Genomic DNA, 26,101 nt, shown 5'->3' with positions numbered 1-26,101 from the left:
TCGTGAAACATCCAAAGTTTACAAGAATAGTGCTAGTATCCAATTATAATCTCGACCAATGGGAAAGATACTGTATGTAACAGGGACAGTGCTGCCTGGAGCTCAGGTGAACTTAGGCTGACAATGTGACACACCTTGCTGTTGCTCTTCGAGCCTGTTGGTGCTTGACATTAATCAAAAGCCCATGTCTGTATTGTTGAGGCAAGTGCTCTTTTTTTCTTAATAGTGTGGTCAAACCAGACAGGTTTTACCAATAGGAGGAAAAGAAAATTAAACCTTCAACACAGCATTTCCGTTCTTTTATTCATTCATTTCATAAAGGACGGGCTAAACTAAGTAATAATCAAATTCAGTGGCGGTTAAACCGTTTTACTGTTCTCTGATTAATCGGATCCTACTGTATTACAACCACAATAGGCCAAGGCTTTCCCACACTTTGTCCTGGCTATTCACTGTGGTACGAATCTAGTTACAGCACAAACTGTCTGTGTAGAAAATCCCAAAGGAGTCTACCATTTCAAAAGCATCAGAGGAACCGGCAGGCACCATTATCTCTATCTGACTGCTATCTTTCAGCTCTTCTGCATTTTCTCTCCACCAGCTGAACGCATTTAGGCCATATAGCAACACAAATTTGGGGTGGGGGCATCTGCATTTGTAGTTTCAAAGCCCTATATCCAACAAGAGACCCCCACTGACCCCACTCCATTGTTTATCATGTTGTTATCCTCGTCTTTATTTGCAGTAACATTTGCTTCGCCATATACAAATTGTGACCCACAGTGTGTGAAAGTCTTTAATTATGGAGACAGGGACAAAGTGTAAAATGATCTGCAGCAGTCAGGCTCTTGTGTGAGAGCTTGTGTTCCTTTGGGAGCTCACAAAGTCTTTGCAGGATAAGGTCCTAACTGCCTCTTCTGTCAATGGTACTATTCAGGAGAAAGAATCAAATAGTGAGAGACCTAGGGGAGAAAAGAGAGAGAGAGAGCAAGACTGGCTGGATTTGTCAGAGACCCTCTTTGTCTTACTACAGTAAACCCCACCATACACATACATAAGCGCCCCCCTGACCCCGTGCCCCTTTGCTATTGTCAATGTGTCATGCGGAGGAGTTTGCAGAAAAAGAGGTCACGACTGTCACTTCTCATTAAATTAAAAAAATGATGGGGATGTCACTCAAGAAGATCCTCCATCATGTGTTCATCTCAGTGCTGTTTGAACTCATGCTCTAATGTCATAATAGTAAATTAACTGAGATTTTGAAATGAAAATTAATTGATTAAATCAAGAGAAAATGGTTAATACAGCTGACCCTGCTGACCTGGCTTTTTTTGAAGTGTGTACACATCAGTTTTTTCTTAAGCAATTTAGTGAATGTTGCCAAATACTCTTCTTAGCCTTAAATACAATTTTTGGCTCATTTATTTGCCTGCACTAAAGAATTAATCTGTTTTAGCAAAGCAGATGTAGAAATACGCTTTAGGATTTTTTTTTTTTTTTTTTGATTGAAGCTTACCCCTTCTTTGACCCTTGTTCATCTAGTCACTGAAAGTAGTGAGATGATCTCTTAATTCTATTGCCTGGCTGGGAGTCTCGGTAGTGGGTTGTTGAATGAAAGTCTTCATTTGTTTTTGCCAAAAGCAAAGTTCAGAAACAGAACTCTTACAGAACTCTGTGGGTACAGAAACATAGTAATTTAATGACGTGATAGGAAGTTTTTAACCCTGACCTCTGACCACTCTTTAAAGAAAGGCAGACAGAGAGGTCTTCTTTGGGAAATCAATAATCATCCTATGATGATCATTGTGTGACTTTCAGTCATCACCTATTGCACAGCAGCTCAAATTTCCATTATAATTATTATACATGTTTAGAGACCATCTGTGCAAGATGTATAATTTTTTTGTAAATAAAAAAGTTCCAGAGGAAACTCTTCGCCCAGATGTCTGACACATCTTTTCTTCTCCCTGCTGGAAGTCTTCTGTTCCTCATCATCATTTATTCTCATCAGTCTGTCACTGCTCTGATTTGGTTACAGGAAGAACCTTGAAATAACCAGCAGCCCTCACTCACATTACCACACTTTTGCCCCTCCTTTTCAAAATTGTGGATAGATAGCAGAAAAATCCATGCACAGTGTTTTTCATATTCAACAAAATGAACACGTCTTGTTTTTTTGCTTAGATTTTGAATTGATTACGTGTCTCATGGAGGACGTGTCACATCCAGAGCAGAGGACGGGTAACTAATGAAATGTCTATTGAACTAAGTGACATTTTTGCCAATTTCACTCACATTTCTTAGAATGATTGATGACTTTTATAGCGTTTCTGTAACCGTGATCATAATTATCCTAAAGAATTTTGGATTTTACCATTGGTTTTTACTTGTGACAAGCCCGTTCAATTGGCATATCATAAGAGTTTCTGATAGTTGTAGGGCTGCAACTAATGACTATTCTTATAGCCAATTCATCTATCAATTATTGAAACAATTAATCCGATTATGAATAGTGCCATAACTTAACCCATAGCTCCTAGACAATTTGAGATATCTAGAAAAACTAGAATAGAACTAGAATATCTAGAAACTAGTGGAACTGAAAGAGGACATGAAGTTAGTTGGTGGGAAAGAAGAGGAGCAGAGGATAGGGTTAGATGGAGGCGGATGATTCGCTGTGGCGGCCCCTGAACGGTACAGCAGAAAAGACAAGAAGACCGTAAAGCAAAGAAATAAAGCTTTGCAGGTATATCTAAGTCTTCAGGTGCTCCCACACTTCTGAAGTATGACCGCAGACAACAACAGACAAGATCCACCAGCGTGTCACGCATATTTACAGTCTACGGTCGCACATTTGTAACATTAGCTTCTCTCTACCGTTATTCATAAATAGCAGGTGCAAAGAAAAAATGTAACTGTTTCTGAGAGTAGAAAACAAGAGCTTTCTGATGATCTGATCTGATCTGAACACTAGATATTACGGTAAATGTACGCTGAGTGACCACTGGCAGTTTTGAGTAGTGAGAGGGGAAATGGACATTATTGTATTGTCAGAGTTTTATTGGGTTGTGGAGAGTAGTTTGAGATTTTTGGGTCAGGCGTTTTACAATTTCCTCTGTTCTCTGCATTGCTGCCGGCAGAGTTTTGGCTCACAAAGACACATGCGTATGTTGCAGTATTTGTTGCAGCCCTCGATAGTGGTAATAAATATACATGTCAAGGTAAAATGTTTAAATTTACGGAAATACAATACCAAAATCTCATTTGCGTCTCATGAGTCTAAATTCAGAGAAACAAATTGGTTTATAAACTTAAAGTCAGAAAATGTTCAAAGTTCAGTGCAAAAACAATGAAATTCAATGTCTACCCATCCAGTGTTTCAGCTTCTTGACAGGAGACCAAGATTTGTTACCTGCAAACAGCAATAATTGTTTTTTCCAATCCAGGTCACTCTTCTTTTAAATTTTTGTTTATGTATTGAAGTTATTGATAAGACAACATGCCAGAAGCCCATGCAGTAGCCAATGGGCACAACCTCTCTTGAATGATTGGTTAGTTTTTGTTTTGTTGTGTTTTGTCTTTTGACTGACTTCAAAGTGCAATAAAATTACAAAATGTCACTTTATAAATGTTAGATAGATCCAGTTCTTTTCAGACCATTTGTCTTTGCTGGCTACTTTTCTTAACTGGATTTGATGCTTTTAAACTCCAATACAGTCATACTGTCTGAGTCTCCCACTGTTTTGCCAAGTTGTTAACAGGGAAATGTAGACCAAATTAGAAATGCTACACCCAATTCATTATGACAGTTGTATTTATGATAGTTGAATAAGTCACACCATCTTACTTCCGATATGTGAGCAAGCATGCATTTAATGATTATTCCCAATTAGAAAAGCATGTGTCACTGGCAGTTTAATGTCAAGCATGCAGTCCCAGCTGTCTCTGCATTTTACAGGCCTTTTTAAAAAACATATTTCTGTGTGTAATTATTAATTATGGTTGTAATATGGTTGTAACAGCTGCAAAGTGTATTTCCAACTACAAAGATTAAAGAGGGCACAAGTCTTTTGCAGTGCTGTTTTCAGTCAGAAACCTTTAAATGGCTCTATTTTAGTTTAGTTTAGTTTAGTTTAGTTTAGTTTAGTTTATTGTTTTGCACAGTTTTTAAAAAATATACAGGACATATCAATGATAAACGCTATAGGTGCAGGAAGAGGCAAAAAACCCAATGGGCTTATTTGAAGCCTCCACCGAAGATATTAAAATTTCATGTCAAGATTAACATAGAAAAAAACAGAAAGTAAAACTACACAAAAGTGATGGCAAACTAATAATGCAATATATAAATAATAAAGAATAAAGACAAAAAATAAGTGTGTGAAAGTGTGCATGGGATATTGTTTTTACAACTTATATTATATTGACTCCTGAGCAAATAAGACTGTACATGTCACTATGAGTGAAACACAAAAAAAAAAAAAAAAAAGAACATGGATACATAAACATTTTCACTTTCTAGATACAAGTGTATTATTGGTTATTCATTTTTATTACAATTAGTAGTGGGCATGGTTGTACATCAGGCATTTAGTTTATAAAGTATGACAAGTTGTATAGTATTACAGCAGCAATGATCTGTTCACAATATCATCACTAGATCAGTGATAGTAGTAATAATATCCATGTCTTTGGCTTGAGAAAACAAACCCAGCTTATCAAGGAGAACACCAGACATGTGGCAGCAGTTAGTTGGATTGTGTTAAACGTCAGTAATGAGATAGAATCTTATATTCACTTAGGGCTCTCCATTTCCTACCAGCAGGAACACATTCCATTTTTAGGCCAAGAAGATTGTCATTGTAGAAAAATGGCAAGCATTTTACAGTACATTATGGGCTGGAAACAAGATTTTAGTTCACTCTGTCTGTACTATAATGTTTTCATAAAAAAGTGTATTGTAGGTAAAATAAATAAATTATTCATGAAGATAATATATTATTAAAGTGATGAATTGTGAGAATAAAACACATAAAAAAAGTTAATAAAAATGTGTTTTGCTGTAAAATATGAGTTCACTTATATTACTTAATGAATACCAAAGTTGAGCTACATTATAATATATCAGCTTTGGACTGATAATGAAGACCAGCCTCTGTCTGTGTATTTGAGCATTTTTCTGGATGGTCAGTGTTGGCTTAATCAGTGGGGAGCTGTGGTAATCCCACTGTTGTCCACTGAGACATCTCGGTGGGAGCTGTAACAGCTGTGATAGTGTAAGTACCCCCCCAGGATCTGTCACTGCATACACTGAAATGTACCCATTCTCACTGCATACCCTTAGGGATTTAGGCTCAGTCCACAAGGTTGTAATTTGGCTCCTTTTTTGTCTGTCATTCATGTTTTTATTTTATTTTTTTGGGGGGTGGGATTTCTGAGCTGTCAGCTGAATGCCTTAATAATGCAGTGAAATCAGCCAAAGGGAAACATATTCAAGTATTTCAAAAAGTGGCCTGATTTTCTATAGAAGAAGAAGCTATGAAACTGAAGTTTTGATTTCAACCAAAGCTGGTTGACTCATGCTGTATCTAATCTATACGTCACTGTGCTGAAATCCCCTGTTTCTTTTGTGGGTTTTTTTTTTTTACAGTCCAACAAATAGGGGCGAGCTTTCCTTCATGTGCAGTAGGTATCTCAAAAATCTAGATGGTAATCATTTGTCTTTCCCAACAGCCACCTGACAGATCTATGATCTGATGAGGTGCGAGACTGGCTTTCTGTTGAGGAAATGCCGGTGTAAAGATAATCCCTTCTTCATCAGTGATAAGTACTGAACATAGACTTGAACTCTCTAGGAGGCTTTTCCAACAGCTGCCTTAGAATATTTTTAGAGGTGAAAATTGAATTATAGTACACATAATAGGCTGTGACTAAATAGCACTGAGTGAAAGCAGCACAAAGGAACTTTTGGGATTCTTACCCCAGCAGGTCCCCCTATGGGTGTGGAGTAGGAATGGGCGATATTTTACCGTTCACGATTTACCGTCAAAAAAATTCCCCACGGTAAGAATTTGTCATCTCACGGTAAAAATGATAAATTCCCATTGATGACGTTTTTGTGTAAAGCTGATTTATGGTTCTGTGTTAAATCCACGCACAACGTACGTGAAGGAAGGAAAGGGAGGAAGGAAGGAAGGGAGGGAGGGAGGGAGGGAGGGAGGGAGGGAGGGAGGAAGGAAGGAAGGAAGGAAGGAAGGAAGGAAGGAAGGAAGGAAGGAAGGAAGGAAGGAAGGAAGGAAGGAAGGAAGGAAGGAAGGAAGGAAGGAAGGAAGGAAGGAAGGAAGGAAGGAAGGAAAGGGGAGAAGGGAGGGAGGAAGGAAGGAAGGAAGGAAGGAAGGAAGGAAGGAAGGAAGGAAGGAAGGAAAGGGGAGAAGGGAGGGAGGAAGGAAGGAAGGAAAGGGGAGAAGGAAGGAAGGAAGGAAGGAAGGAAAGGGGAGAAGGGAGGAAGGAAGGAAGGAAGGAAGGAAGGAAGGAAGGAAAGGGAGGAAGGAAGGAAGGAAGGAAGGAAGGAAGGAAAGGGGAGAAGGAAGGAAGGAAGGAAGGAAGGAAAGGGGAGAAGGGAGGGAGGAAGGAAGGAAGGAAGGAAGGAAGGAAGGAAGGAAGGAAGGAAGGAAGGAAGGAAGGAAGGAAGGAAGGAAGGAAGGAAGGAAAGGGGAGAAGGGAGGGAGGAAGGAAGGAAGGAAGGAAGGAAAGGGGAGAAGGAAGGAAGGAAGGAAGGAAGGAAGGAAGGAAGGAAGGAAGGAAAGGGGAGAAGGGAGGGAGGAAGGAAGGAAGGAAGGAAGGAAGGAAGGAAGGAAGGAAGGAAGGAAGGAAGGAAGGAAGGAAGGAAGGAAGGAAGGAAGGAAAGGGGAGAAGGGAGGGAGGAAGGAAGGAAGGAAGGAAGGAAGGAAGGAAGGAAGGAAAGGGGAGAAGGGAGGGAGGAAGGAAGGAAGGAAAGGGGAGAAGGAAGGAAGGAAGGAAGGAAGGAAAGGGGAGAAGGGAGGAAGGAAGGAAGGAAGGAAGGAAGGAAGGAAAGGGAGGAAGGAAGGAAGGAAGGAAGGAAGGAAGGAAAGGGGAGAAGGAAGGAAGGAAGGAAGGAAGGAAAGGGGAGAAGGAAGGAAGGAAGGAAGGAAGGAAGGAAGGAAGGAAGGAAGGAAGGAAGGAAGGAAGGAAGGAAGGAAGGAAGGAAGGAAGGAAAGGGGAGAAGGGAGGGAGGAAGGAAGGAAGGAAGGAAGGAAGGAAAGGGGAGAAGGAAGGAAGGAAGGAAGGAAGGAAGGAAGGAAGGAAGGAAAGGGGAGAAGGGAGGGAGGAAGGAAGGAAGGAAGGAAGGAAGGAAGGAAGGAAGGAAGGAAGGAAGGAAGGAAGGAAGGAAGGAAGGAAGGAAAGGGGAGAAGGGAGGGAGGAAGGAAGGAAGGGAGGAAGGAAGGAAGGAAATGAGCCAGAAAGAAAGAAAGAAAGAAAGAAAGAAAGAAAGAAAGAAAGAAAGAAAGAAAGAAAGAAAGAAAGAAGAAAGAAAGAAAGAAAGAAAGAAAGAAAGAAAGAAAGAAAGAGGGATAAATTCCCGTTGACACGTTTTTGTGTAACAAACATGGCGGATCTGAGAGCGAGATAGATTTATAGTTACAAAGGTGAAGTTGAATTGGTATTTTTTTAATCGTCATTTTTATCTTTATCGGGATAAATGCCAGAAATGATCGTGATACATTTTTTAGTCCATACCGCCCATCCCTAGTGTGGAGGCATAGTCATTTTTTACAACTGTTAGATTTACTCCATACTCTTGTTTGGTCTCTTCCTCTTCTGTCACTCTCTGGGTTTCTCTTCCGTTATTATTTAGGTCCTTTAGTTGACTCTACTCTGATGTTTGCTACCGATCTGTGCAGTGGACATCACGGTGATAGGTAGGTAAAAGAGAAGCTCAAGTGAATATAAGATTTTATCTCATTACTGAAGTTGAAGGCAATCTATCAAGGAGCCAGTTTCACCTTTGCTGGTGTTTGACATAGTTCTGTAAAGCAGTACAGAGTCTGGGCGAGACAACTGGGATGGGAGTCGGAAGGTTTTTTTTTTTTACAAAAGCAGGAACAGGAGATCACAAGAAGTAGACAACACTTCCTAAAAGTAAGCCAGTATTCCTTCAAATGAAAATAAAACTGATATTTTAAAATGGGATGGAAAAGAAACTAATTTTCGCAGCTTTAAAGGTCATGTTCTTGGACATTGGTGTATCATTGTTGCTTTTAGAAAGGGCAGTGGTCAGCTTTTGTTTTCTGAACAAATAGATTTCCAATAATAAATTAAAAATGACTGGTTAATTTCTTTTTCTGTCTTTTACAGGCTTAGACACACTGATATAATAGATTAGCCTCCATACATATTGTTATAAGGTTTAACATATTAATTGGATAATTCTTTGTAAATACAATCACAGTCTTGAAAAATGCAGGGAATTTCCCATACTAGATTATGTTACAGAAATAAAAGCTCTCAGATGTTGAAAGTTTGCTGATGAGTAGGCTACACGTTTACAGCTCTAGGCTTTTTCATGTCTTTGAATAGTTTAACACCTTTTAACATGCTTTGATGTTCAGGGGACATGCAGTTGTGAGTGGTTCGCTGTTAGAGTCCAAGAGGAAATGGATAAACTCATTAAACCACGGAAGATGAAGGAACCTAGGACAGAGTGAAAAGTAAAATTCGAGATTCACGTTGTGTAGAGCAAAAGTTGAAAGACGTGCTGGTTGTGGTGTGTTAGCTGTGTTGCAGCGGTGAAAACACACACATTGGGCAAGTTAGTGACCAACTGGTGGCCACATTTTGAGGATTACTTGATTAGTTACTGCTTGAATGTCAGGTTCTGTCCTCTGATTGCCTGCAGCCCACCGCCTACAACATATGACTTTCTGCTGGTGCACCTTCGTGTTCCTATGGTAACCAGCACAGCGATCAAACAGCAGCAGAATTTGCAACTTCTCCTGCTTAAACACACTTTGTGTTGAATATAATTCTTTTTAGCCGTGTTAAGGGCTCATGGTATAGGAATTGACTCGGTTCAAATTATGTAATGGCACATTTGGAAGTTTGGTTTATTCTAGGGACATCCCAGTTGCAATCTTTTTAAGTGTAGTACTTTCATGTACTTCCAATGAATATTTATTTGACTATATATATATATATATATATATATATATATATATATATACACACACACAGTATATATTTTTTTAACAGAATCTCACAAGTGATTACATAAAATCATTGTATATTGACTGATGAATGATGAATACGAATCAAAAAGATACCAACTGACATATATTAGATTATGCAAAATGTTCAAACTCACGTTAGAAAAAAATAGACAATTCAATTCAATTTTATTTATATAGCGTCTATACAACAGAAGTTGTCTGTACGCGCTTTCTAGAGACCCAGAACATGACTAAAGAGAACACTGTCTACCGCCCTTGCTGGAAATTCTTTCGCCACAGTGCTCCAGTGCAGAAATTACAAATAAATATAACAAGAACCACAAACTAAAATGACAAAATGGCCCACATTTACAACCCCCCAACAATGTACAAGATCAAATATAAACATAAAATAAAATTAGGATATGAAATATAGTGTCATGCTGATTATTGTACATGAAATGAGGAATCATACATTTTGATGCCACTGGCAGGAATGATTTCCTGTTGTGTAGCGTGGTGGAATAAGTGTTTTACTGCAGGTGCTTCTTTGGCTGGCCAGCACATCATGAAGAAGGTTAGAAAGTTTCATAACACTAGAACACTAGAATAAGCATCTCCGTATTTAAAAAAATAGTGTGAACATTCACTCAATAATCAGCTGCTGGTTGATCAAACAATCATCTTATTTTGTTTAAGGCCAATATGATATACTTTTAGGCCCTGTTTACACATAGCCGGGTATTTACAAAAACGGATATTTCCCCCTCTACGTTTTGAAAAATTCCATCGTTTACACGAGATCGTTTTCAAAATCTCTTCGTTTACACGGATCCGCATAAAAACGCTGTTAACGTCATGCCAGCCAATCAGAATCCTGGAAAAAACATCAACAAATGACACGTGTAACTTCCAGTTAAGGCTGATTTATGGTTCCGCGTTACACCAACGCAGAGCCTACGGCGTAGGGTACGCGGCGACGCGCCGTAAGCTCTGCGTCGATTTAACGCGGGACCATAATTCAGGCTTTACTTCCAAGACGGAACGAGCGTCTTTCGTTTGGAGTGAGAGAGAAGTGGATTTACTTTTAAGTGTGACTTTAGAATATAAAACAGGTAAAATAATAGAAAATATTGACGGTGGCCAAACTAATTGTAAACACAGGTCGCACACATGGCGCTGCGCGTTTCTGTTGCATAATGTCCGTTTTCCTCTGTTTAGACGCAAACGTGAAAACGGAGTTTTTGAAAATCTCCACTTTGGCTGGAGTTTTCAGAAATGATCGTTTTTGGTGACTTTGAGCTCCGTTTTCGTGTAAACGAACGGCCAAAACGCATGAAAACGCCTCCGTTTTTGCTCCGTGTAAACGGGGCCTTAGAGTATATACTGTATGGTTTTATTCAGCTTTTCCACTTTCCTGTAATATGTCACTGCTATGTCATTTGAATGAAGACCTTCACAGATCTATCACACATCATTCACTTGTAAAACTCATTAAAGAAGGATGGAAATCAGGATCTTTTATTGCCAATACATCCTGTGCTTAGTGTCAATACGAATAAGAGAAGACGGGAAGTGAGAAGGCTGTGAAGAAGAACAGGGATGTGAAAGGTGTGGAAGCGTCGTAGTCTCCCCAACGCTGTGTTTAAGTTTCAGTTTGACCGGCCACCCATCTCCGCATGTGGTTTCCTTCTTCTGCCGTCAGCATGTAAACCGCTTATACGTGCCCAGCTGTGTTATATGTAAACAAGCAAACACAGACACAACATTCATAATACACTGAGCCAACCGCTTTGCTCGTTTCACCATTTACATTTACTTAAAAGAGCCAGTTACATGAAAAAAAGATTTAAATGAATCAGTTAGTCATTTGTAATTAGTATTATATGTTCAATTCTTTAAAATATAGATAATTAATTGAGCTGCAAATAACTAAGATTTTCACTTTAGGATTATCTGATTTCTAATTATTGTATTCAATATGTCATTAAAATGATTAACTTGTCTAACACAGTGTCTTGACAACATATAAAGTGGCTTCATCACTCATTTTAAGTCTGCTGTGTTTTGTAATTAGTTTAAAAAAAAATTGCATTTTGTCGACTTCAAGTGTGCGTCACCTGATGTCCAGGTTTAACCAGTAATCCGAATCCACACAAAATATTGGGACCTTTCGGTATTGAACAAAGAGGGTAGGGCTGGGCGATATGGACCAAAAGTCATATCTCGATATTTTCTAGCTGAATGGCGATACTCGATATATATCTCGATATTTTTTCTGTGCCATAATTAGGGTTTCCCCCAAAGCATTATAGCATAGCATCTCTGTTAGCTTCATTTTTTTCTGAGGCAAACCCTTAAAAAAACAGTCAGTTTTAATACAAAGCCTCGTGCCAAATGTCACACAGGTTCCTTTATTAACAGAGGTCTGCACAATATCAAAATGTATAAAACAAATGAAATAAAAATAAACTGCCTGCATATATAGAATAAAAATGCTTCTTGAATAAAATAAAACAAATATCCCTTTCCTGCACAACAATTAAATTAAAATACACTGTACAATAACAGGCAGACTTTTCCACTGAGGTTGACAGTTGTGCAAATAACAAAACATTTGTGCAAATCTCAAATAAAACATTCAAGTCAATTTGTCACAAAATAAGCTATATCAAAATCATTAAAAAATAAATAAATAAATAAATAAAAAAAAAATTTTTAAATCGATATAAACGATATTTTCTCATACCATATCGCGTTTGAAAATATATCGATATATATTAAAATCTCGATATATCACCCAGCCCTAAAAGAGGGTAAACATTTTTTATGCATCAGAGTTGTGGCAGTAATCTATCTTAATCATCGCATAGTGCCACTGATGGTAAAGGCACAGACAAGCCTGCAGACAAATGTGCAGACCGTCTTTTTTCTCGTCAGTGTGAGCAGCACCTCTGCTGCGATGAGATGATATTTTCATGTCTCCTTTGTTATGCTTCAAGCAGATTAATTTAATTATTTATAGCATTATTTATGTGGAATTTATTCTGCTTTCCTGACAACACACACAGGACATACGCAGAGGGATTAAGTCAGCTCTGTTGGTGGTGTGACAGTTATTCTGTCTGCCAGTACTCAGAACCACACAGGATTCCACAATAAATATTCAACAAATGCTCGAACCATAACCAGAGTTGCGGCCACACAAGTTGCCTCTCCAACAGCTCGTGTATATGCTTGCTCTGGAGTCGGCTCTCCTATCTACACTCCGCTGCTGCATATAAAGGGTCAGTTATATAATGTGTGCTAGTTCTACAGGCCACAGAAGTAATTTGCCTCCATTATGGCGCTCACCAGTGGTCTGTTGAATTTCTGCCGCAGTGTGTTTTAATAATCATTTATTAGATCCATACAAATTGTGCGACATGTAAAATGCATCACTTTTCATGTGCACATGTAGACACCAAAATGGATGAAGGCAGGAGATTTTGGTCTGACACAGTGGTACTTTGGAAGCAGTGTAGTAAAGATAAACAGCTCTCTGTTCCTCATCGACCCTGTGTCACTGAGGTGATAGTTTAACTTTGCAGTGACTTGTGAAAATGCAGTCTTATGGTGTTCTTGTGGTTTACCAGCTATGCTCTTAGTATTCTTTACCTTTGTGAATGCTGTTTGTGGCTTGTACTCCATAAACCTGTAAAAGCAAATGTTAAAAAATGCCAGTTGTTTTTAATGATAACCAACACACCAGCTGCTGATGCATCAGCTGTTTATATAAGCAATGACTTGACCACAATTGCTCCATGATTCAACATTTGTACTGTAATTACTCCAAGATGGGTTATTGACTCAAAACGCTGTGATGTTTAAGGATGCAACCAATGAGTGTTGTGGTGTACTTCTTGTACTTATAATAGTTTATTTGATCAAGCATGTGGAGTTCTCTTGAGCTGAAGGTTCGGTAACAGTGTGTGGTCTGCAAAGCATAAAGGGAGAGGTTTCGTATTTATATCTTCACAGTAGTGAAGTAAACTGTCTTCATTCATTCAACATGTAGCATTTTACTGCTAATGTTAAACATTGGAACTCCTTATTATTATTGCTCATATTTTAAAGTAATCTTAATTCCATCAATCGTGGCAGTGTTTTGTAATTGTAATTAAGTCAAGTTGAGTTGAGTTGAGTTCCCTTGTGATATTCTTTGTCTGTTCTTGGTTGCATTATGTGAGCACATGCTTGGGATTTAATTTTACCAATTTTATTATGCATACGTGTTGCTTTTTTGTAGTAACACATATGCTGTATATAGAAAATAAAAACGGCAGTATAAATGACGGCCAAAGCCATCCGCTGTAAGATATAAATGCAGAAGTGCCTTAAAGTGCAGTTACCCACTGCACACCAGCCCTAGAACATTTCTTTCTCTAGTGTACTTCCATCCAAAATAGATTAATATAAAATTCAGTAGTTTTAATTCTTTATGGTCTTTTTGGCTGAGTTTACTCTCCCTGAGTGTGCTCGTGATGCTTCTTAATAAAATATCAGGATTTAATAGATTCAAGCCCTCGAGGAAATAGAACGTTTGTCCACTCCCCAGCATTACGCCCTTGTTTAAATGTAGTCATTTTTGTCCCCAGAAAGGTCAACATGGCAACAGCTGGTTGCTATGATACAGACAAGCAGATGTAGCTTTTCAGAAGCTTATATTTGAGGATGAAGTGCAAAGTCTGCCACGGTCGAGAAGTTTTCAATTTGAGTTTAATTTCATTTTCTGTGCCTTGGAGTGAAACCTGAGCCTTAAATCCACGCTGACACTGCTGGCTTTGTTAAGGATCGACACTTTCCTGTAGTAAAATTTACCCTCACATGGACACTGACCCCAATCCCCCCCTGCTCACCCCACTCATTGTTATTATGCTTTGTGTTGCTGGATAAGTGGACCTTGATTGATCATTATTGATTAGAACAATATTTGCCAGACAGTAATGGGACTTCCCTCAGGATATCACATCTGCTGATTCCTTTCCCTCCTGGCATCACTTCCCCCCTCTCTTTTAAGTAACCCTCCATCCTGCTGCTCTAAGGACCCTCAGCTTCTAATCCTGGTGCACAGCCTCCTTCATGTTGCCTCCATGCCTGAGAAAAGTTTAAAAAAAATTAAAGACCGGTTGAGAATGAGAAATGAAATGTCACAGAGATTAATTGAGGTCAGAAAAGATTTTTGTTTTCAGTTTTGTAAGCCTGTGAAGGAAATTATCTATTCAATGATTTATTTTTGTTATTCCTGGTTGAGTGTTTCAGTTACAAAACCTACATCATGCTGTATATTTGTTTGTGTGCTCACCACGCTGGCCGTGTGAGCATGTAGACTTGTTTACAGTTCATATGCTGCTCAGATAGATGGCCTCAGGCATCTTTGTTCAGGCTCCTCACAAACAATAGGCGTGTCCTTGTTGATGGCCTTATGAGCACGGAACTGATTAATGCTGTTCTGTAAAAACACATTTACACACCCACCCCACACAGGTCACAAGAAACAGAGAAGATTTCCACTTCCAGAATATTAAGATAAATGAGAGTCAATGACATTATTAAAGGATGATTAACTTCATGATCTGGATTATACTACTCTACAGTGTTAGGGGGAAGTTGTCTGCTCTGCTGTTATGTAGAAAAGCACTTCCTCATCTGCATTCTGAACCAAAAAAAAATGTAAAGCAGCTCACCGAACATGTACTTTGTACCCATAAAAGAGTTTATCACAGGGAGCAGGTCAAAGAAAACATGTACGACATCAGAACACCTCTTGCACGTATGATTCAAGACATGGCTCACCGGGACTTGAATGCCTTGAAAATTGCAAAAGATTCAGCTAAGACCTAAATTTCCCTGTGGTGATGAGCTGGATTGAGCTGCTGAAGTGTTTGTGCAGCCATGAAAGTTGAGGCATCAAATTTTTCAATATGTGGATATTAACATACTTAACTGAACCCCCCCACCCCCTTTTTTTTCTTCTTCTTTTATGTAATTTTTGCGCATTTTAGTTTCTGAACCTTCTCCCACAAAAAAGAGTGCCTGGATCTGTGGCTTGGGTTCGATATCAAGTTAAAAAACATTAAAAAATGAGAGTGAAAGAAGCTTCAAGCGGTGATGTTTATTTTTTTTTTATTTTGTTCGTCGGCGCTGATGAGAAATAAAGCCTGAATTATGGTTCCGCGTTAAATCGACGGCGTAGCTTACAGCGTACGGTGCGCGTCGCCGCGTACCCTACGCCGTCGGCTCTGCGTTGGTGTAACGTGGAACCATAAATCAGCCTTCAGCTGGAGCCGCGAGCGGCTTGGAAGTGACCGAGAGCCTGGTGGATCTTGTCGTTCCTTATCGCCCGTCTAGATCCCTTTTTTAATTATCTCGTCAGCCACCAGGTTTATGAACATCTGCACCTCAGAGTTGGATCACCAAACAGACTTTTGCTCTGCCATTGCCTGTCGGATAAAATGAGGAAGCCGCGGGCTGCTCTCGCGCTGACTCCCCGCTTCCTGATTCAAACGTCTGACGGCCCCGCCCCCCAACCAATCAGTGGCGTGTATTGTGATGACGTCAGATACAGGGCCGACTCAGAACCTCGGCAGAATAGGTACAGAAAAAGTATCTACTTGGCCAGCCTCTACCCGTCTCGGACCGTAGTGGAAAAGCGCAAGACGGGGGCGCGGCGAGTAGAAGCGCGCAGAGTAGGTACTAGTGGAAAAGGGCCATATGCGTGCACTTAACGCGTCTTGCTCTTTTCACCCCATCCTTTGCTCTTCTTCCTCTTCTTCTATCGTCTCCTCCTCCTCCTTTTCATGAGCTGTGTCTGTGTCATGGGACAGAGGCCTGACAGACAGACCAGCAGACTGATGTGACACTTGGTGCATCAGTAGGATTCAGCAACATAATATAGATGGAAATCAATGGAGACAATGAGAGTGGGGATGAGAGAGGCTGGAGGAAAAAAATGCGGAAGAACAGGGGGGCGACCGAGAAAGAGCTGCAGCTTAGTAGAACTCCAGTCTGAAATGTAAATATGTCGCCTCGAGATAACCCAAACAGACTTACAAGCCAAATATAGACCGCAGCTTCCTTCCTGCTTAATGTGCTGATTTGTCTCTACTCTTTTCCTCTGGGGGTTGTGGTGGTTCAGGTGACCAATATCCCCCTCAGAGAGGTCTTTATTGCAATAAATTCAGGGGACGGTAAGCTAGTTTTGCTGCATGTTCAAAGTTCAGCCTTAATATTGCTGGCTTTATTGAGTAATCAATAAACATTTAATACATGCACAGGACTTTCAAAACAGTGGCCATACAGTAAAAAGTCAAAAACAATAGTCATTCTTTATGTAGCAGAAGAGAAGGATGTTGTTAATATTACATGTTTATATTTATAAAACATATGATCAAAGTTTAACTTTTAAATTATTCAATAGTGCTCAATAAAGCCAGGTACAACAGCTTTATAATGTCTGCAAGTACTCCAATAAAAACAAGCTTCTGTGATCCCAGGAGCTGTTGCTTCTCATAAAATTCAATTGATGAGTACAGATCAGCTGTCACTGGTTACCTGATGGACATCTTCTACTTTTATCCTGCTCTCTAGGACTGTTGCTGGATTAAAAGGCTGTACAATCATCTGCTGCAGTGGTTTTCTGTTGTTTTATCATATGTATCTCCATCTGCTCTTTGAACCAGCCCTATACTCTAGCTCACTCTCTGACATCATTTTGCTTTTTGTAAACACATACAGAAATGATTCCTGATGATTTCATGTGAATATCATGTAACAAGACAATCTGCCAATTTTGGTCTCAATTTTCCCTTCCAACAATCCCAACTTAATTCCTGATCATTTTCTGACAATCCTAAATAAGTCATGATTAACTTAAATTTACTGCAGATTATTTGAGCAGATTTTCCTGTGGTGTGACGTGTATTAAGACTGACAGAATCGGGTTAGAAAAATATTCAAGTTGAACTGTCCTTCAATTTTAAATGTTAAGATTTGTCTGCATATAGAGAGCTGCAACAGCACACAATGTAGATTGTTCCATAGAAAGTAATGACTACTAACAAGAAAACAAGGAACAATGAAATGCATAAATACTTTTTTTTTTTTTTCAATGTAGTAGCCTCCAAGACAGTAATATTTGTATATTCATGCTTAACTCCAGCTCACCAATAACATGTGAAGCCTCTAATGAAACTGACTCCAAGACTTCAACCAAACCCAGATTTCTTTCTGGAATTTTCAGGGGAAAAAACCCAGTCCAAACAATATTGTGGTTATTTCTTCTGCCCTTTGACCTTCATGCTTTTTTTCTCACGTTAGTCACATTTTGAAAATCTCGTAAAATTCTAAAAGTCTTTTCTTGTGAGTCACTCTTGAAAGGTCTCATTATGCTTTTCATGACTGTAATAGCAGTGTGTGTAGCTATAGTTTTTCTTGAATATTAGAAAACACCAAACTTTTCTAGTTATTGGTTTCCACATCTTTGTACACCATGTAACTTTTGCTTGTTGGCATTTATCACTGCTGCAACATATGGCAGGTGTGCCTCCCCTTATTTTTGATCCAGTCGTTCTGCTCTCAGCTCTGCTTGCATTCCTGTGACATACAGGCAACTGTGGCCCGTCTTCCACAGTGATTACACTCATTCCTCTCAAAGCTGCACCGCTCCGCTTGCTCTGTCATTACTAAGATCTAACCGGAAAAATTACCAGCCTTGGTGTGTTTGTGGTCCACGCGCCAAGCCTGCATCAATCTATGCAGGTTGGAGCGAGTGTGCAGAGAGAGAGAGAGAGGCATGAATGAAAGAGCTAATTACTATATTCAAGTAATTAAAAGCCGTTAATTGTCTGCTCTTTTTATTCTAGACTCCGTGCCAAACCTGGATTTGTTTGCCCAATTCTTATTATATAGGAGGAAGATTAATCATTTCTTATTTTTTCTGGGGATTTTTTTATTTTAATTTTATTTTCATAACTATTACAGTTAAACATGTTACTCAGTAATGTTGCAGATGCCACCAGCATGATTTGTGTACAAGTGCTGTAGATTACAGTTTTAGAGTCTTTTAAGTTTAAGAGTTTCACACTGCTTAAAACAGACAAAACTCTCCATTGCCTTTCCCATCAGGCACCTCAGACATATAATGAATGAAGCCATTCTCCCGCTCCTGCAGCTGCGGTGGATAATCTGGGATTGACTCATAGTGGATCACAGGACTTTCTTCTCAATGAGGAGGGACTCTGTAAGAAAGCATGATCAGAGCAGGGGTCCTTGACCCGGAAATGCCTTTGTTTCTTCAAAAACAAGGACGTGCTGCTTTTGTGTGGTGAATTGACTATTGTGCTATTTTCTTTAATGCATGTGAGTTTTCTGGACTGACTCTGTGTGTGTGTTTGTATGAAAATAAGGAATGTATTATAGTGGCCAAAAATGAATTCAGGAAGGACTCATAAAGATATTGCGTATACTAAAACACTCTGCCGTGACAGAATAAAAAGCCCCATATTATGCAACGTAGATTGCAAAGTGAGATTTATAGGTTTCACAAAACCAAGGCAGCTAAAGAAAAGTAAATTCAAAACAATACTGTTCCTAATGTGCATGTTCTGTCTGCTGCTCTATATCTTAGTGGAAAAAGTCATGTTTAGCTCCTTTGTTTATATAACAAAGTCAATATGTATTATAGAAGTGTAGCTTCCCCCCAGACTCTTAAATCTCAGTGGGCTCATGTGTAGCAGCAGTGTCACCTGAAAGCTCTTAATTTTTAAAGTGAATAGAGTCCACATACAACTGCAGCTCATTATGGGTGTGTCTGTGTGTTCCTACTAGTTCTTGAATCATAACAAATGTTTAAAGCTTTTAATGTGTGTTTAACAATTTGAAACATCTGTGTCTGTTATACTTATGTAGTGGCTGCTTAAATAAGCTGCTTGTTTAAACTGATGATAATCACAGAAATGTTTAATGTGCGACAGAGCTAGGCAGATCATTTCATTCATACTAAATAGATTCAGAATTCCAAGGTTTTTTTTGGAAAGCTGCATACAGCAGCCTTGTATGGTTAAGTAAAGAGTGGAAAATCAAATAGTTAGAACTGGAACACGACTAGAACGTATTGTAAAAGGTGCCAATGATGTGGCTGTGCCCCAAAAGCAAACTCAGTTTAGATATTTCACTGACTTCGGCAGTTTGATGAGCGACTTATGCAGATACGAGAGCTTTAGTCTGAGAAATGAGTGCAGCAGAGATGGATGAATTAAGTACATTTACATTTTCAAGATTTATCTAAAGCTCTTATTTAAAAAAAAAGTCTCCACAGACTCTCATTTGAATGTTTTCAATTTTGCTTATATTTCCATTTCCATTACTTTCTCTTGTGGCTAGGGCAAGGTGTTCATAAGCTTAACAGGCAGAGACGTTTTTTTCACTAAAGAAAGAAAGTATATTTTGCCTTCCATATAAATAGCTGTTCTACCTGATTTCAGGTGGTCAATAGAAACACCAAAAACTAAAAATAGAATTATTTTTATATTTTAATTTTATAAATTGTAATTGTGAATAGAAAATAGCCCTAATGGAAATATCAGTATGGCAAGAATTTGCATAAATCGCAAAAATGTTTTTACACTCACATTAGATGCTTTTTCTAGCAATATGAAAAAGGAATATTTTGTTAAACTTCCATGGAAACATTTTTTTCACACCAAAGGCCGACGCATTATGAACAACAAAAAAATCACACCGTCTTTTCTGTAGAAACAGGTACGATGTAGCAGGTTCATCAAGAGGAGGTATTGCCTCGCATAAACCGTCAAAACCTGTGCAAGCCATTTTTAAGTTTTGCATTAACTGCTCCTGTATGAATCAAGGACAATCACCTACCAGAAATCATTTAAAAATCTAATCTAAAATGTAATTCATTTAGATAAGCATTGTATATCTGCCCTTTTGTCATTAGACTGAAAATGATTGTGAAATAGATTTTAAGTTGCATATGTGGCATAATTACATTGGGAAAAGTCTAAAAATGTTGGTGCATTCTTTTTGCAAAGACCACATAAATGAGTCCCAAATGCATGCAGCAGACTTCAGACAATACAGCACCCAGCACAGCATATTTGTACAGAATGGTTATGATGGTCCCCATAATGAACAAAACCAAAAAAAAAACATAAAAAAGGCCCCATGGGTCATTATGAACAACAACCACAGAATTCAAATCCAAATGTGTTTAAAAATTGTTCTCTAGTCTTGGCTGATGATGAACGTAGAGTAAACTGATGTGGCTTTAGTTTTTCAGATCACTAAGCATTACGTTGAATTAAATCAAAATACCATGGCTGTGTTCCCATATTCGTACAAGGGTCGTACAAAACATCAGTACTTATAAAAATCATGACGTTGAGCATTAGTGGAGACTAAAGATGCTTATGAAGAAGCTAAAGTCCTTACAAAGCCTTAAGAGTTTCAGGACTTGATGGTTAGTGACTGTCGTCTTAAAGCACGTTGATGTGGTTCTCTGAGTAATGCGCTGCTCTTTCTGAGCAATTTCCCTCTCTCTCTCTTTTCTCTTTCGAGTCACTATTTCTGGCTTTACCCACTCTCACCCCTCCGGCTGATGCAGAGTCACTGTGTGCTTTCGCTTGTTTTTTTGTTTTTTTCAGTCATTCCTTCTCAGCTGTGTCCCCACGTGACAAGTTTATGCTAACTATGCCTTCAAAAGAGACACTATTAGACATTATTGTTTTTTTTTCAAAATGTGATACATGTTCCTGACATATTAGGGAAGTAAAATGAGGATACAGAACAAAATCATGCTTTTCAATCGCACCTTTTCAGTTCATAGCATCTGGTTTAAAGCAGTTAGTTACCACTTCAGCTCCCTCTTCTGTCAGTTTTGCCTCTTTTGAATTGGCTATACAGCCTTGCGCTACTCTCTGTAGAGGTGTGATGTCAAATTGAGTGGAGGTCAAAAGAAGCAGCTTAATTCTATCTGATCTGGATCTGTAACCCCTTCAATGAATGACTCATTTTAGGACTCAGCTGCTGACCATGTGCTCAAAGTTTTTGAGTCAGTAGTAATCTCAGACTCCCAGTCATATGATGTTAAAGCACAAAAAGGTTATTTTACCTTACACTCACGTGTAACCTTTATTGCGAGAAAATGTAGCAGTGTTGTAGTGTTACATTTGCCCGTCAGTTGTGTTTATGTGTGTATAACACATAGTTTGTTATAGCCTGAAGTATTTTTTTTTAAAAGGCTTTAATCGGGAGAAGACCAGGCAAAGACTTCTTGTCTTGTGGGTGTATGAGCGTGTGTAAATGCGCATGCTATTGAGTGAGCGATAATAATATCCCTTGTCAGTGTCTTGGAGATTAGCTTCAATGGGAGAAATCCTCTGACATATTCCCTCATCTCATATTCTCGCTGGCTCCCTCTGGCTTATCAGCCTTACACTTTTCAGTTGGGTTACTTGCGCTTCTCTGAATCCAGCTCTCAGGCTTTCTCTTTGTCTACATAACATTTTTTGGTCGCACAAGCTTTTTGATTCAAAAATTGTCCTGCATTTCATGTATTTTTATGGTGATTCACTGAACCTATTTTGTTGGAATAATTGTTTTTTTCTGTATTGTTTTTCCTCTCAGGAAAGTAAAAATTATCCAAGAGGAAGAAGAAGAGGACAAGCCCTGAAGCAGACTAGTTCATGATGTACCAGCAAAGTTTTTCCCCACCCTACTAGTTAAAAGCTATGTTTTTGGGAGCTGGAGGCTGCAACATCATTGACAGAGTGTGTGTGGGGTGGCTCCACTCCCTCATCCTTAGCACCCCTCCTGACATGGGATGCCAGCCCTCTACTCTCCGGCCCTGAGCTCTCCTGGGGTATCATGAACAGCTACAGAGACAGAGGGGTCACTTGCACCTCTTCAGACCTTCTGGATGGAGGAGGAGGAGGAGGAGGAGGAGGGTTGCCCCAGCGCACTCCGTTTCGTCACACCACTAATGGGCACCCGGCTCCTGGTCACACAGACCCGACGATGCAGCCCCGCATCTCTGTTCCCAAAATGGGTGTTCGTGCACGGATTGCAGAGTGGCCTCCACGCCGGGCGCAGTCCCGCGAGTCGCTGCTTGAAAATGGACAAATTATTAACAATCACTACGACGATTCCTCCACTTCATCTTCGATTTTGTCAAACGACATCCGGCTGGTGCGCGGTGGAATTGCCAGGTTACCCCAAAGGCGGTCAAAGGATGCCGAGTTCAGAGGGTTTGGTGTTGAAAGAGGTTCACCTCTCAGCCTTAGAGTGTTTCCACCTTTGAGACAACGCTCTAACAGTGAAGTGACACTGAGTGAACAAGATGAAAATGAGGTGAGCATTCCCTAGAGATCTCTTTTAGCTGCCTTTCAGTTGTTTTGGTCGAATCCAAGGAGATTATAATTTATTTTTATTCTATTTTTTTACCAGTCCATTCTTTTGATGACACTCACTAAAACTGTTCATAAAAAAGTGTTTGTGTATAGCTAGGGTTGTCCCGATCAGGATTTTTTAACTCCCGATCCGATCCCGATCACTTGAGTTTGAGTATCTGACAATCCAGATTTTTCCCGATCCGATCACTTTTTTTGGCTCCCGATACATTTCCGATACTTTTTCCCGATCAGATACATTTTGGCAATGAATTAAAAAAAGAAAAGAGGACTAAAACTAAATTATCCCAAGTTTCTTTTATTGTCCATTGGAGAACAACATGGACATATATTTCAACAAAATTTATCAGCACTGGTGCCACAAAATGTAAAAACATGAAATTGTGAACTAAAACAAAAAGTGCAGAATAGTGCAATAACAAAAATAAATAAATTTAACTTCAAAAGATGTAGTTGAATGACATCCAGTCAAACTCACAATCACAAGAAAATTAAAATACTTTTTTGCTTAACCTTTTTAACCATTCTGAATGGCATGAAATGAATAGCAGCAGCTTAATGCAACATGAACATATATAAAATGTCACAATTCAAACAGGTAAACCATGTTAGTTTCGCTTACTTCGTCACTTCCAGCGGCCGGAAGTGACATTAAATGCAACAATATATAAAACGATTTAATATATATTAAAAACATTAATAACTAGGTATGTCCCGATACTTTTTTGGCCGATACCGATGTTTTGCAAATGCCGTGATCGGGCCCGATCAATCGGGACAACACTATGTATAGCAGGAAGTGGTACAAAGACCCAGGGATGTATTTATAATCTTTCAAGAAGTCTACTTATATTATAAACTAGATTTTAATTGGCAATTTGATTGATAACCTTAGGGAAGCCACTTGGAATTTTGAGATGATAAACCAAGTAGGTTAACTATGAAAGCATGTAATGTCGGAGTAAATATGCTATGGTCTGTAGTATCTCACTGAAATGTTCTCATCATTCTGTCCCAAGGTGGAGGGTCGAGGAAGTTGCGGGATGGGGAACAGATTCAGAGAGTATGGCAGCACGTCTTCCATTGACATCCAGGGCATTCCCGAACAGAGCTTCTTCGACATGCTCAGCCAGTTCCACCAGGAGAGACCTGACCAGCGCAGCTCAGCACCCATACGCCTAGGAGAGTTGCTGCATGCCCAAGACTTACCACCAAGTGCCCTTCTTCCCTCTCCCCCCTCACCTGGTCCCATGGGTGGTGATGACAGAGGGACTGGAAGGAAGGATGAGAGAGTGAGGAAGAAAAGTGGAGGGACAGAGTCATCACTCGGCACCTCATCTTTGTTCCGAAAATTACGGAGCTCTAGTAGAGGGGAACTGGACGGAGGCAAAGGAGAGAATGAGGATAGGGGAGGGCGAGCTTCATCAGAGGTGTCCTATAAACCATGGGTGTGTCCCAAGAGCTTTGTCCACTTTGATTCTCAGAGCATCCTGTTTGACCTCCATGAGGCAGCGGCTCAGCGCAGTTTAGTTGCCCAGAGGAGGAACACGGCCACGGGGGCATCAGCTGCTTCAGCATCATTGTCTGTCAAGTCCTCAGCTCCCAGTATGAATGACCCCATTTATTCCAGCATTGAAGATTTGACCCTGAGCCTGGATCAGGGTTCCACCACACCTTCCCTGGCCATGGAACCTCTGGATGGCTCTGGAAACCACAGCTCAAGCCCCCTGCTTCTTTGTTGCCCCCACTTCCTCAATGAGACTGGCGGCCACAGGGAGCGAAATATCAGCTTCCTCAGTTTGTCGGCAGAACGAGGAGGAGATGGAGTAAGGGAGGGAGGAAGGGGGTGGTTGAGGAAGAGTAACGCCAGTGTGTCAGTGCTAGAGGTACCAGTTGAACAGCAGGTGACACGACTGGAGAGACTGAAACTGTACAACATAGAGCACGTAGACCTGGGGGCCCGATACTACAGAGACTACTTCCATGGGAAAGGTAAAAGTCAAACACACTGTTGTTGCTCTTAAATGACTCTTAATCCATCAACGTTCTTTGATTATTTACTTCCTTTACACATCTGGCCTCAATGTCAAACATGTATAGAGAAAACTCACTATTAATGGCTGTTGTCGCGTAAAAAAAACATACATTTTGTTGTTGTGTTGAGAGGGTTTACAGTTTACATTGAAGCATTAAGGCAAATCATTCTACATGAAATTAAAAAATGAAAAATAAAGAGGGTAAGTTACAGGTTTTAAACATCTAATACAAGAGATAATGTGAAAAATGTGGAAGCCACTTTGTATATATTCATGCTTATAATTTCTTATAATTTCAAAACATGGATCCATTTGTCAATCATCAGGCATCAAGTTTCATAAATGATCGATTTACACCGTTAAGACTGCTGTAAGTTATGTAGTAAATTAGTCTTTATGAATCGTGCCATCTGAAAGGTTGTGAAAATAACTTTTTTGTTTTAGAGTTCAGAGTATATATATATATATATATATATATATGCATATATGCAATTTATAGATGTATAACTTCTATTCATTTTTCAGTTCAAGTTTTTGTATAGTGCCAGTTTGCAGCAAAATTTACTTCAAGGCAATTTACAGAAATGTAAAGAGTTCATCCAAATTCATGTAAAGGCAGTTCAATTAATTTGAACTATTTAATCCAATTATATTCCTATAAATCCAATTTGTTATAATATATTCATAAAACTGTGAATTTCAGATTAAATGAATACGTTATAATTACATATATATAATGCCAGTTCATAAAAAATTAACCTACCTACGGAAACCAATATTATATTCCATTAAATTGTGACTTTGATTCAATTCCCTGCTCAGGACGGCAAGTGAAAACTGAAAGGAAAAACTTTCTTTTAACTGGAAGAAACCTCCAGCAGGTTCATGAAGACTGGCCATCTGCTTTGACCAGGAGGACAGGGCAGAGACTTTAATAAAACCCAAGGAGATTTGTTGGGTACTTAAAAAAGAAAACACAAAATTAATTATAGCATCATCACCCTGTCACAGAATGTTCCTAGTTTTGAGATTATTACACGGGTGAAAAAGTGCAGTTAGAAAATAGGTCTTATACCAAACATTCCTAATTCCTACCCCAAAAATATAAATATACGCTGTGATTAATGTTTTTGTTATTGATTTTGGTCTGAAAAAGTATTAACAGGCAGCAGGATGTCACTCTCATGCAAATGTTAATCTAATATGTTTGCACACATACTGACCTTTTTGTTCTTTTTTTAACTCTCATTTTGAGCCCCTTGCTGTTCTTCATCTTTGTGAATTACAATATAGGTCCTTGACTGGCAGCAGTTTTTTTTAGTGTCATTTCCCACATCTCATCCTGTGGCTTTTAATAACTAACCGGGCCTGA

The 26,101-nt window shown here is 39.2% G+C and overlaps 1 protein-coding gene across 2 annotated transcripts in view; it reads left to right on the top strand.

Annotated features, from left to right (window-relative positions):
- sipa1l3 (signal-induced proliferation-associated 1 like 3) overlaps positions 1-26,101 on the top strand; it is an 83,291-nt gene that overhangs the window by 24,309 nt on the left and 32,881 nt on the right. For both annotated transcript variants that reach the window (XM_061719410.1, XM_061719409.1), the window contains exons 2-3: positions 21,912-22,634; positions 23,713-24,685. In XM_061719410.1, the coding sequence (XP_061575394.1) occupies positions 22,152-22,634; positions 23,713-24,685 (1,456 nt within the window). In that variant the 5' untranslated portion in view covers positions 21,912-22,151. The remainder of the gene's footprint in view (positions 1-21,911; positions 22,635-23,712; positions 24,686-26,101) is intronic.

The sequence above is a fragment of the Cololabis saira genome, chromosome 4, assembly GCF_033807715.1.
Source record: "Cololabis saira isolate AMF1-May2022 chromosome 4, fColSai1.1, whole genome shotgun sequence".
NCBI lineage: Eukaryota > Metazoa > Chordata > Actinopteri > Beloniformes > Belonidae > Cololabis > Cololabis saira.
The sequence above is the reverse complement of the archived record's forward strand: the minus strand, read 5'-3'. Positions and strand labels throughout refer to the sequence as shown.